This window comes from Balearica regulorum, chromosome 9, assembly GCF_011004875.1.
Source record: "Balearica regulorum gibbericeps isolate bBalReg1 chromosome 9, bBalReg1.pri, whole genome shotgun sequence".
Taxonomy (NCBI): Eukaryota; Metazoa; Chordata; class Aves; order Gruiformes; family Gruidae; genus Balearica; species Balearica regulorum.
Window position 1 is genome coordinate 16756263 of NC_046192.1, and position 12919 is coordinate 16769181.

The 12919-nt window shown below is 42.0% G+C and overlaps 1 protein-coding gene across 11 annotated transcripts in view; it reads right to left on the minus strand.

Annotated features, from left to right (window-relative positions):
• Positions 1–12919, minus strand: part of LPP (LIM domain containing preferred translocation partner in lipoma) — a 334675-nt gene that overhangs the window by 42056 nt on the left and 279700 nt on the right. For all 11 annotated transcript variants that reach the window (XM_075761264.1, XM_075761266.1, XM_075761262.1 and 8 more), the window contains one exon: positions 3798–3967. In XM_075761264.1, coding sequence (XP_075617379.1) covers positions 3798–3967 — 170 coding nt within the window. The remainder of the gene's footprint in view (positions 1–3797; positions 3968–12919) is intronic.

The window sequence follows — 12919 nt, forward strand, 5'->3', positions numbered from 1 at the left end:
CCAACTGCCAACCACCAAACTGCCAGGAGAGGGGATAAAGAATGGAGGAAAACTTCCACATCCCAGAGAAAGTCATCAGGACATCAAAGAACATCCCATTCACAAAACAGCAGCATCGCTCTTGCCAGACCAGTGTGTCTGGTTAACCTTGTGTTCAGTCCTTATGATAATACAGTATTTGGAAAGCAGACAGCTGGCACTGCTCTAACATCTTGCTCTTCAATCTTTTATAACAACGGTTCCACTGATACTACCCTTAACCTCTTCTCTGCACTGAGCCCAGTGCTAAAATCTCTTCAACTACTTAGAGGAAGCAAACCAAATGGTTTTTGTCAGTAATTTGCCCTGTAAGGGAGGGGAAAAGTATACCAATAACATACTGCAGACACAGCATTCATCACGTGTACAGCAGTACTCTGGTTACACTGGAAACCCTATCATGATGTTTCAGATGTTACTTGACTGTCCTAATGACTAGGAGACATCTGTCTCCTATTAACACTTTATTTTTTACAGTTACATTTAGTTCAGCAATAGTGTCTTAATGGAGAAGACTGGTACTCTTTTAGAAATAACATTAATAATGAAAGAATCCTTGGATGCAGAACAAAACCAGCAAACACATTGGCAACAGAAATTATTGCATTCATAAGATGTAACAGGAAACGATAGTGACTGGCTTTTGGATGGGAAGGTTTTTGTGTGAAAAATTAACTCTGGTACTCAAATTCTCATTAGGAAAAACATTTTCTAAACAGGTGACTGATCTCCTTACATGTTAATTCAGACTTTTGGGGAATTTCATCTTAACTGGGTCACTGATAAATAAAATCAGAAACAAAACCAAAAACCCCCAATCCTTCCACAGGCTATTTAGGCTTGGTATTGACTAACTAGTAATTAAATACAGCTCTTCACAGTCATCTTAATTATGGCTTCACCACAACTAAGAAGAGTCACATAACAAACTGAGAAGATTAGCTAATTCTAACTGTTGAAAAACATGTATTTTTATTTTTGTGCATAGTTTTTATGCATGTATGGCCACAAGTCACATCAGGGAATTACTAAAAAAAATAATCAAAGAATTCATGAATTTATCTATTGCAACCAGGCAAATATTGTAGTTCATCTTTTATATAAATGAAGCAGCTTGGCCTAATGGCTTCCATAATAGGTCAAGAGTTTTGGACTTGGGGAAATGGGGATGTGTGCTAAAAATCAGTGTGAATTAGGTAGACCAGTAAATAAGCTTCATTGAATTACTTGGATTTATACCAGCTGAGAATCCTGTTTTCTCAGCTGGTCACAGCCATGGTTTAGCTGTGCAATCTTGGGCTAGTCACACAGGCTCCACCCTTCACAGGAATTCAGGTCCACAGGAATCTGAGTCTGGGATCTTCAGTCCCATTGATTTCCTACAGAACTAGGGCTCCAAGTGTCCAAGTTATTTTCTGATAATGGGACTTGGGGAAGCTCCAAAAAAACCAGAGGCCACAATTCACCAAATCCTTAAGCACAGACTAGATTTTAGGCAGGTCATTAACTCTCATTGACTTAAGTATGACTGCATCACACATCTGAAGGCAAAAGCATTCAGACTGTGCCTCAGCAATTTAAGGGCCCCCAATCCATTTGCAAGAATAACTTGCAAGCCTTAGGTCAGGCCCTCAGTGCACTTAGGACTCATCATCCTACTGAAGCCAACACAGACCTCATTTCATTGAAAAAAAAATAATCAATGAGACATGTGCTCTATGACACAAATTCCTCAGGCCTAAAGCCAATACCATGGCAGGTGCCTAGATCCCTTGTAGATCTGGCTTTTGGCACAGCAGAGTCCTGAGCTTTCTGAAGGGTATTGAGACCTAAGACTCCCAACACTTGTTTCTTCCATACTTAAGAGTTTAATGTGCGCTTGGATTTTTTTTTCCCCTTTGCTGCATCAGATTGCCAGATTCCTGCTTTCCATCTCCCACCCGCGGTACCAGCTGTCCAGCTACACGTACGTAGCCCCATCAGCATCACCATACTTTCCCCGCATGTGTGGCAGCAGATGGATCCAGACATGTTTTCGGTTAAGTCCATAACCAGGGTTTTGTGGACTGCATGGATAAACATTTAAAGGCTCCTTCTGGTTATATAAAAGAAAGCTATTAAACATTTACTCTTTCCTCTGTGCTCAGAGCTGCAAAGCCGTATCACAGAACGTACAAGTGCAGATGCAACCAGGCAATTATCATTCCTTTATCCCTTAAATAGATAGAAGATAAATTTGAAAGAAAACGAGGAACAGAATCCTTCTCCCTTTCCTTTTTTATCCTTTTATCTCCCAATGTAGGAAGTTTACTGAACCCTTGCCAACAATTCACTCAGGCTAATGAAGTGTATAAGTAATGGGATTAAATAATCTTAAACCATTACTACAGTGGCTAATGCAGATGTTTTCCCAAACCAAAGCAGATGAGTGGTGAAGAATGCGTGCTTGATTTAAAAAAAAAAAAAAAAAAAAGAGGAAAAGAAAGTATCAATCTGCAAGCATATGAAGTCAATTCAAGCCTGAAGTCAATGAAATGTTTAATTCTAGTTACATAAAGTTGCCCCAATCATATTACAAATGCACCTTCCTAAAGTCTGCAGTGCTTTGCACATGGTCAAACTTGTCACAAAATTAACCTTTAATTTTTTATGGTGCAACCATTTTAGTGCAAACAAAAATGGAAATGCTTTAAAAGGTATATATTCCATCAAAAGATCATTTAGTTTTTAAAAGCTAATTAATAAGACCCATCTATCACTGCCATTGTAAACAAGACAGAATCCTCCCTTTTCATGTTCAATGTTTCAGCAATAACCCCACCACAAATGCTCTGCAGAAACAGCAGAAATAATGGGATATTGGTGGCATTTTCAGAAATACATACTATTGCTTTAATTATTATTGGAATGCCAGAAATAGCAAGAAAAGCATCAATTTTTACTTTCAGAAGTGCAAATCCAATTCTGGAGGGTCTTGGGTCCAGTGTTTATAAAAAGAACTCTGAATTGAAGGTAGAAAGACCTATCAATGCTTTAAGAATGTTCTTGTGCTTTTCTTAGTCTAAATTACAAGGATTATCCCTATATACCGTACACTAAGGTCACAGCAAGGTAAGGCCTCAGGCACATTATGTGATGTTTCTTTAATTTGTAACTGGTTCCAACTAGCTCTTATGGGAGCCTCTTAAAGGGTGCAGCTGCTCAGAGCAACTGTTGTTTGCTTTAAGGGCTTGCTGGAGGCATGAAATCAAATTTTAGGGTAAGGTAAGCTTCAAAAGATATCCAAAGACCTTTAGTTCAGTGGAAGAACTTCCATTAATATTGTCAAGCAATGCAAAGGTCTTGACTTTAGAAGTTTCAGTGCTATCTTGCATCCCACGTCCTTAATCATAGCAGGCACCCCAATCTATAAGGATTTTCATATCAGGTTTCTCAACACAGAAAGTGTCCAGGAATAATACCAGCTCTTAATAAGTGCTGCATAGCCTGCTCCTCACAGAGCTGAAATAATCACAAAAAACACTTCTTTCCCCCGCTTTGGCCACTTCCTTTCAGAGATAGGTTAGACCAGGAAACAAAGTTAAACCAGGAAGCTGAAAATATCTGAGCTCTTCTGAAGACCACAGAAAAACCAGTGCCCACAGTACTGCCACAGGATCATCAGGATTTAATTGTAAGGCAACTGCCCGGCAAGAGAAGAAATCAATGTTTCCAGTGTGTGCATTAAAAGCAGAATGCAAACAAGCACGGGTACTTACAATATAGCAGGGTTCACAGTAGGCTTTCTTCTCCACTGCGTAGAAAGGCTGTCCCCTCAGCTTGTTGTTGCACATCATGCAGGTGAAGCACTCCACATGGAAGACCTGGTCCATAGCTGTGCAGCCAGTGCCTTCCCCAACAACATTCTCCCCACAGCGGGCACAGCGGCCTGTGACCAAAGGGAAAGGACATGAGTCAAAGCAGGCTCCTGGTCTCAACTGCAGAGAAGGTCCTTCCACACACCCATGCTGCACAGTAGGCAAGGGGGAAACAGCAGCTCAGTCAACAGAAGAGCAATTTGTGCCACTGCTGGCAAAAATCCAGCGCCACTGGACAGCACTCTGGTCCTGGCCCACATGAAAAGATGGAGAGAGGCTTGAAACTGGGTCCCAAGACTGCACTGATACCACTGCTGCTGCTTGCCAGTAATCACTGTAAAGAATCTAGGCCCCAGATGCAAACCATTCAGCTATCATCTAACCCAGCTACATAGTCATCCTCAGCTCCTCAGTTAGATGGGATAAACCTGTGCCTAAAGCTTTGCCTCCACATGAAAGGAATTTTGTGGTAGGCTGCCTCATAAAGCTGCCTGGTGGTAGCACAATTGTTACCATTTAAAGAGTAGATTTTGCTTGTACAGCTTAAACCAATTCCCCCAATGGAGACAATTACACTGGCAAAAGGATTTCACTTTTTATGCTTTTGCCAGTATAGCAGTATCAATTCTTGCGCTCTTGCTAACGTGCCGATGCTGAGCTAGTTGATATTTTACATAAAAAGTAGTAGCTAAAGACTGAGTGATTACAAAGAGTGCAATATCATCTTTTACATGGAAAAATTACTTTTTTTCTGTTTGAAGATTGATATGAATTAAGATATTGTATCTATTTAAAGCACAGAAACTATTCCTTAAGAAACTGACATGTGGATACTTTATTCTTACCATTCTTCAAGAAAGGTGTATCAGACACCGCTAGTAAGAACTCTAAGTAAAGACAAGCCCTAAGAGCTCTGTTTGTTTCTGAAAAAGTTCCCTAATGCCACATACAAATACATATCACACAAAAAATCTGCATGCGCACATACAAAAGGCTTGCTGCCTTGTTCAGATTGTTGATGAAATGTTACGTGGCAGATATAGATTTAAAGTGAAGACAGGATTTCAGAGAAAGAGGGTTTTTTAGATCATGGGAAAGACATTTTCCTCAGGAAGATTGTGGTGCAGAGATAAAGGAAGAGGGTGGGTAGAAGGCACACCTTTGCAATTTTCCTTTGCCATTCATCTGAGTTCTAGAAAATTGAGATGGCCCACGCAGGTCTGATGTCCTTACCCAGAAAACAGTGTTGAAAATAATTCACACAGAGAGTCATGGAAGGTATTTAGAACCACCACCCTACGCTGGACAGCAGCCCCACCGAAGGCAATAGAGCAACTATGGTCTGGGGCTTTGTCCCACTCAAAATGGTATTCTCCAGTTTGAGAATAACTGTCGTGTCCCCAGTCTTGGGACGCTCCGCTTCTCCTTCAAGGCTCTATGGGTGGAGTGGTGTGGTCACTGAGGGTGGGAAGGAGGAGAAGGGAAGCGAGAGCTGAGGTGTAAGCAGGAATGCAGATTGAGTTCAAAATAGAATTACTCATAAATGAGTATACAAATAGTATGTCCCTAATAATAACTAATCCAGCAACGATACGATGTTCACTCATACCACGCTCTGTGTTTACTGGCCTTTTCAACCAAATATCGCAAAACTTCCTGCAAAACTTGGACATGCCTCGTCATCTCAAAAGCAGGGCTGCTGTCCTTGTGCAGTGCAACATCAATGTCCCCACACTCAGGACTTCTTCCCTGCCTGTCCCAGACTCCAATAGGCTACTTCCAGGGAACAAAGCATGTAAGCTACTTTTGGATCCCTCAGGATGCAGCAGGATGATATATATACACATTTGAGATATATTAGGAAAGCTTGGAAAAGAACCCAGATCATTCTTATTTGCTACAACAGCATAACCGTAGTTGGCATTGTACAGGACAGAGAGTTCCTGACTCAAACAGCTCCCAGTCTGAGCAATGTGGAGAGAGAAGTCACCAGATAAATTCAGACAACCCTGGAAAACCCCCAAAAAGGAATTAATAATGTTGGTTTTATACTTGACTTTCTTTAGCATGTTATTAGCATTTTGATTGACAGTGTTGTGCTTTAACCACTCCACTGTAATGCTTCTTGTGAGGACTCCTTTTTTACGAGCAGAGATGGAATGCAAGGTTCCCAGCATGGTGGTGAGGCTACAGAGCATGGGGGAAGAATGGAAAAAACCATGAAGACTAGGAAGCATTAAAAAAAGAAATCTGACTGGAGAGAACCACGGGAGCAGTACTGCTCTGGGAAGGAGGCAGAAACCTATTGCATACACGACAGGCGTTGTACGGACAACAGGAGACCACTGCTTGGTCCTGTGTACAGACAAGACTGAGCGTGCTCCGGGGCCTTCTCCAAACTGCTTGTGTAGCTGGGCAGTAATACGAAGAGACGTCTGGGGAGCAGTTAATATCTCTATATATAAAACATGAAATTGAAAGCCATTAGTGTATTACTTTACACAGTGTTTTTCCAGAGGGAATATTCCGCTGAAGAATTTATTTTCCCTGGTGTGCCATTCTGTGATCATCCGGTATTATTTTTATGAGGCATTTGGACACGGAATAATGTAGTGTCTATGCAAACACTTCTCAGCTTTCTTTGTTAACATCTGAGTAGAACATGCGGGACTCTTTTCCTCCCCTCCTCCTCTTCTCACATTTATAACTTAGCCAGCTTTTGTATACTTCAACATTTATCTTCCTCTTTGACCACGGCATCTCTCCAGTTGCTGGAGAAGCTGTCTATATGTAGACCATTCTTCTGGGTGTACTTCTTGTGTCAGGAGACCTGGGGTTGTTTTCTAACTCAAATACATACTCTTGGAATCTCTCACAAATCACTTGGTGTCTTTGTACCTCCATCCTCTCTTTGAGTAAAGGGCATAAAGACATCTTCTCTGCCTCCCAAAGGTGCCCTGAGGCTACATTCCTGCATGGCTCCGAGGCATTCCCCAACTACGCTGCTGGTGGCCAGGTACAAACCAAAGAGCAGCACAACAGAAGTCTTGGCCAACTTCTCCCCTTGAAGTTGGTATTTCCTTAGGCTTTCCTTCCTCTTTCTGGGTTTTTCCACTGAAGATTCCCATTCAGGCAGTGACAGCCTTAACCCGTCTACATTTATGAGAAGTCCACCTTCTGCTATTATGTACACAGACAGAAATTCTCCCATAAACTCTCGCACAGGAGAGCTTAAAGAAAACTTCCTTCTTCATAAGTTTATATGCAAATTGTAACACTGTGGCCTGGAGCAAACTATGTTTTTCATGAGACATGGCCACTCCAGTAAGAATCAAAACACGGGCTCTGTGCCTAGCAACACCCCCAACTGACTCACTCACCCGAAGGGTAAAAGCAAGTAAGCCAAAATATTCAAATTTGAGAGCTTACAGTTAGGTGGCTGGATCCACGCAAAGGCATGTGGGCAAATACACAGCCGATGTGGCTTGCAGTGATGCGGCTGTTAGAGACTGCACCTTCTGCAGACCTCGGTCCAATCTGGGAACTCACAAGACTTCTGTAAAAGCTGGTCACTTCTCTCAACTCCTGTGCTTTGCTCAAATTTGGTTGAAAATGGCTATTAATTTCAAGTGTTGTTGGTGAGGGAGGAACTGACAAGCAGATAGGCACATGCACACAGGCAGTGTGATTGCACAAGCCTCATTTCCTTAGAAAACCAGAAAAACCCCACTAAAAACTATGTATCTATCATTATGTCTGATAAAAACAAAACAAAGGTCTGCTTTTCCTGTGTGCCAATTACCAACGGCGAAGGTATTTGTGGTTGGACTCACCACAATTAAGTGCCCACACATGTTCTCCATTTTAATATTTTCACACTGGTTGAAATAACCCAGTCTGTTGTGTGCAGAATACCCATGAGTGAATACAGAACAAGTTACACTGCTTATTGGGAAAGAAGTAGCAAAGGCAAAGCTTGCAAGACTCACGAACAAACAGATTGCACAAAAAAGATTACACAAATAATCTAAGAGAAAAATAGCAGGCAGCGTATTACAGTAGAAACATAGAACAACGTGACCCATTTGCTTCCCACAGAGAGAAACAGCACTTAAAAGGCAGCTTAAAGACAAAGGACAAAATTAGTACTAAACTGCATGAAGATGAAACTATGTCATTTCAACATTCTTCTTTTGCCCCTTTGGCCCTTTTCACGTCCTTTTTCAAGATCATTTCAGCAAAACTAGAAGGTGATACATTGGCAGCAAGCCTAGGAGGCTGGAGTCCTCTACTTTTGCATGAAAGAGGTTCATAACCTTGCCCGTGACCTTCCTTCAGCCTAGCCTGGCTGCCACATGTTGGTCTTACCTTGGGGGGACGTACAGAGGTGCCTGCAGAGGCTTCCCTTCTGAAACTGCTGGAATTGCCATCATTACTGAGTGGCTCAAAGGGAAACACTTCAGCAGCTGAAAGGAAACATCAGCTACTATACTTTATTCTCAAACCTCCTCATTTACTGTCTTCTGTTATATAAAAAAATTAAAATATTTCAAATCTGAAGGAAGAGGGGGAAGGGAGGAGAGGAGCTCATATTGCACATGATGCCATGATCTAACTTCTCGTTATTTTATTACTATTATTACATGTTTTTTGCTTATACTACCACAGATCCTGGCTGATCAGATTTTAGAACAGCCCCGTTGTGCCGGGTATTGGACAAACACAGAATTCAAAGAAGGGCCAGACTGCAGGAGCTTACAACCTAATACAAGCAGTAACAACTGGGTATAGATAGGAAATACAAAGAAACAATCAGACAAAACTGAACAGCAAGGAAAATTGTGGTCTCAGCGCTCTAAATGTTTTACTGTTGACAAGGAGTCTGTAGAGAGCTCAGCAAAGGAAAAGGTTAAGGAAGAATTTCAAAGAGGATCCGGAGGGAGTTTGAGGGAAGTTTAATGGGATGCTTCTGAGGAAAGGACAAAAACAGCACAAAAGGTAATGTAACTGCTTGAAGATTGAACATAGACATCTGCAGATGGGAAGGATGAATTGATATATCACTGGAGAATACTAGAACAAAAAAGGGTGGGAATAGGTCATTACAGGCCATGCAAGTAAAGACAAGAAGCTTCTGTTTGATATGATGCAGAACTGAAACCAGAGGAGAGATTAAGAGACAGGAATGATTTGGCCTAAATTACAAGCTAGAGAGTGATTTCTGCAGCTGCATTCTAGTTGAGCATGAACAGTGCGAAATTGCATTTTTAGCAAAGGATGTTGCAGAGATTCAAGGTCACTGGAGCTTGGATGCAGGTTTTATCTGTGAAGATGAATAGGAAAGGCCATAATCTGAGCTGTAACTCAGCAAGATTCTTAAGATTTGGCCAGAGTCTGGGCGTGATCTGGAGATGAGGAATTAGATACAGGGTGTCCAACCTTATCTGGGACATGAGTCACTTTTAAATGTCAGATTAAGAATGCGAGCTAATCAGACAAACATCCACCACTGAAGATGGATGATGGAACAGGTACATGCCATACTAATGCTTATGGCATAATATTCCGATAGCACACTGGCGTCAAATACAGAGGTAATGTAACTCCATCCAGCTAGCTCGAGATGCTCCTGTTTGTACATCCAAGGACTGCATTAGCCTTTTCTTAGGCTACAGCATTCTTTGTCCGTCATACCTACTTAGACACTAAGCCGTCAGGAGCACCGACCGTCTCTTGCTATGTGATGTACCGTGCCTAACACACACAATTCAGGCAATAACTAGAGATACCAAGAGTAAAGAAAGCAGAGAGAAAACATGCAAACCTTTCTACAAAAGGTTTAAATTCATGAATTCAAAGCATGCATTCTATGTAGAGAGGAGATAGGGGATAATTTTCTGATAAAAGCATCAAAGTAGGAAGGTTCTGCATTTGCTGAAATGTGGGGAAAAAAACTATTGATATCTCAAAAATTTCTGCATGATGGAAAAAATTGCTTCCCACCTAGCTGAACTGTGGGAATACACCACAAGGTCATATCCTTAGTGCCTATCAATTACACAATTTCCTTTCATCAGCTAAGTGTATTCCCCAGTTCTCATTGCAGCCCTGATACAGTATGCAGGAAACAACTAAAGAAATACAGCATACTGCCTTTACAAAAGTGTACTAAGAACATTTTAAAAATATGTAAATACATTGAACAAAATATCTTGCTAAAAGTTCCCCTGGCAGCCTCAAGACAGCCAGTATTTCCGCTGCATTATTTTTCTAATCATCTCTGTTTGGAGTTCGCCAGTGAATGCATTTTAGAGATTCATGACACATTCTGCTTTTGGACGGCTTTGAATCAGCTGGCAGTAAATGTGGAAAAATCATTATTCCTAATGAAGAAATATTGATGACAAAACAGCATTTCGAGGACAACGTTGACCATAAGTCAACAATGTAACAAGATTTTCCCCTCTCTCTCCTCTTTCCTAGTGACTTTTATCCAAGGGTTTTTAAGCACTTCCCAAGCACATGGGATTCCTCAGGGCACCTATGTCAGACAGGCACAATTATTCCATTTGAAAGGGATACAGGAGCAGAAGTTAATCCGTTAGGATAACAGTGTAACAGCAGACCTTAACTGCCTCAATCGAGTTAAATCTCGATCGCAGCGATCCTGAAACTCATAAGCACCTAAAGGGGTCCTGGGTTCCTTGATTTGCCCAAAGAGAATAAAACAGGAATGTCTGATCCACAAGAATGGGTTTATTCCCTTCCTGTGGAGCATGGGAGGTAGGCGTCCGACTGTGATGATGGTAGGGAAAGACGCGTTGATCATATTTGTACCAGAGTTATTCCAACACTTTGGTGCTCAGGGCACTGCAAATAATAGTAAAAAGGGAAACCCAAAGGTAGTTTGTGCATTTTGTGGGAAACTATAGTATTTTTCTCACCTTATCCTTGCCTACCTTACCTACACTTTTTTTTTTGCTTTTGAACTCAGACTTCTCACTGAGTGGGAAGCCCTTGGCAATGGTTTATTGTGCCAGGATCCAAGCTTGAAGTTTCACCGTTTGACAGTAGCAGGCTGTATGCATCAGTTGTCTTATACAGCCATTGGACACGAGACAGATCGATCTTAATTCCCTCTTCTTCAGCAGACGTCAGAAAACACAGTCTTTCACAGTAAACAGAGCTTCATGCTGCAACGTGTGCCTGTAACACTTCATAAATTAAATCCAAGGCTGTGATTTAATTACTGTGTCCTGGTTATTCTGCTTTAACTGTGTTGCACTTGTAGTCCAGATGTACAGGTCCCTGCAGTGACCTTCTTGTCATTTGTACTGTGCTTGTCCAGCAGTAGCTGCACTCTCCTGTTGTTTGCATCCCTTTCCTCCAACCACAATACAACCTCATATTCTCACTTTGCTTGGCTGCAAACCTGACACATTCTCAGTATGCCCCGGAGGTCCCATTCCACTCCACACAGCAAATGCACGGCAAATGTGCAGGCTCACGCTGCTAACACTTTAGTGTACCTTTTCAAACACTTCTCCATGCTGCTCACCACAAGGTTACTATCCCAGCCAGTCATTAGCCCTCATGGTGAATCCTTCCAACACCCCGGGAAGGTAGAGGACTGTTAGGACACCCAACATGCAGGTGGGAACTTGAGACCCACACAGGTTAAATAACTGGCTGAGGGTCACACAAGGAGTTTGTGATGGAGCCAGGAACTGACACCGCATCTTCTCGATCCCAGTCTAGTCTCTTTAACCACAAGACCATCTCTGAAAAGGCTTGATGGTGAGACAGGCTCGTAGCACAAAAACTCCTCCATTTCAGAGGAACTCCCAGCACCAGTTCTGCTGGAATTCTCTCCTCAGCAGGAGGAACATGCTCCCTGTGCAAGCCACACTGTCACTCTCTGGCAGCCTGGGTGAGCCACGTAGCAATCGAGCACGAAGAGTTTTTTGCCTCTGCTACTGTCCTCTGTCTAACGAGAGAGGAAGAAAGGCCTACGTTTTCTTCAACATCCATGTGGTGATGGTCCCTGTCCGTTACACATCTACAGCACCCTCTCCTCAACTCCCTGGAACACAAGAGACAATTTTGCTTGTTTCTGATATAAATCAGATTACAATGAGTGCTTACCAACGCAGTAGAGGTGTCGTCTTAAATTATTGCAACCACAATGCATCACTGCCACAAAACAAAGGTTCAGAGAGGAGCACTCCTGATTTTCCCACAAAGCTATAAAAATTCAAGTTGAACAGGATCTTGAGAGGTCATGGAAACTATCTTACTGCCTCGAAGGCAGGATCAACTTTCTCTACATCATCCTTGACAGATACTTGTTTAACCTGTTCCTAAGAACCTCCAGCAATGGAGATTTCAACAACTTGGGCAAAAAAATTTCAGTGAGTACCTAACCTTACCATTTTCTGTCCATCCACCAAAAATGTCCCTCACAGTAATCTAAGCCAATGCCCTTTTACTCTACTCATGATGGACATTAAAGAACACATATAGGGTTGGTTTGGTCTACACCAGTTGTGGGGACCTAAAGCAAAGTTGCCCTCCCTCCCTCCTCAGGCAAGGCACCTTGCAATGTAGGCAAATGTTGATCTGACTGTGTGCCCCACACATCAATGAGGTACCAGTCCCCAGTTTGGGTGATCTGCAGTGAGTGTCCCAGCCCAGTGGGGGTCAGTGATGCTCTACAATATTTAAGGTCCCAGATACTTTTTTTTTACAGCATCCTCTGCCTTTTTTTTTTGTTGTTGTTGGGGTTTTTTTTTGTTACATTGTGTCAACTTTTTGGCACATGTTTTACCATGTGCAAAGCGGTTGAAATAGAGCCTTAGTAACATCTGGAGACAAAAGAGGTTGAAAAAAAGAGTGCAAGAGAAGAAACATTCCTCCCTTTGCTGATCGATCAAGGAAATGCAAGGGAAGAGAGTAAAATGTACTCTATTTCCTTTATAAATGTTCCCTTTAACGCTGATGAAAGTTGCCAGATGACAGAGACT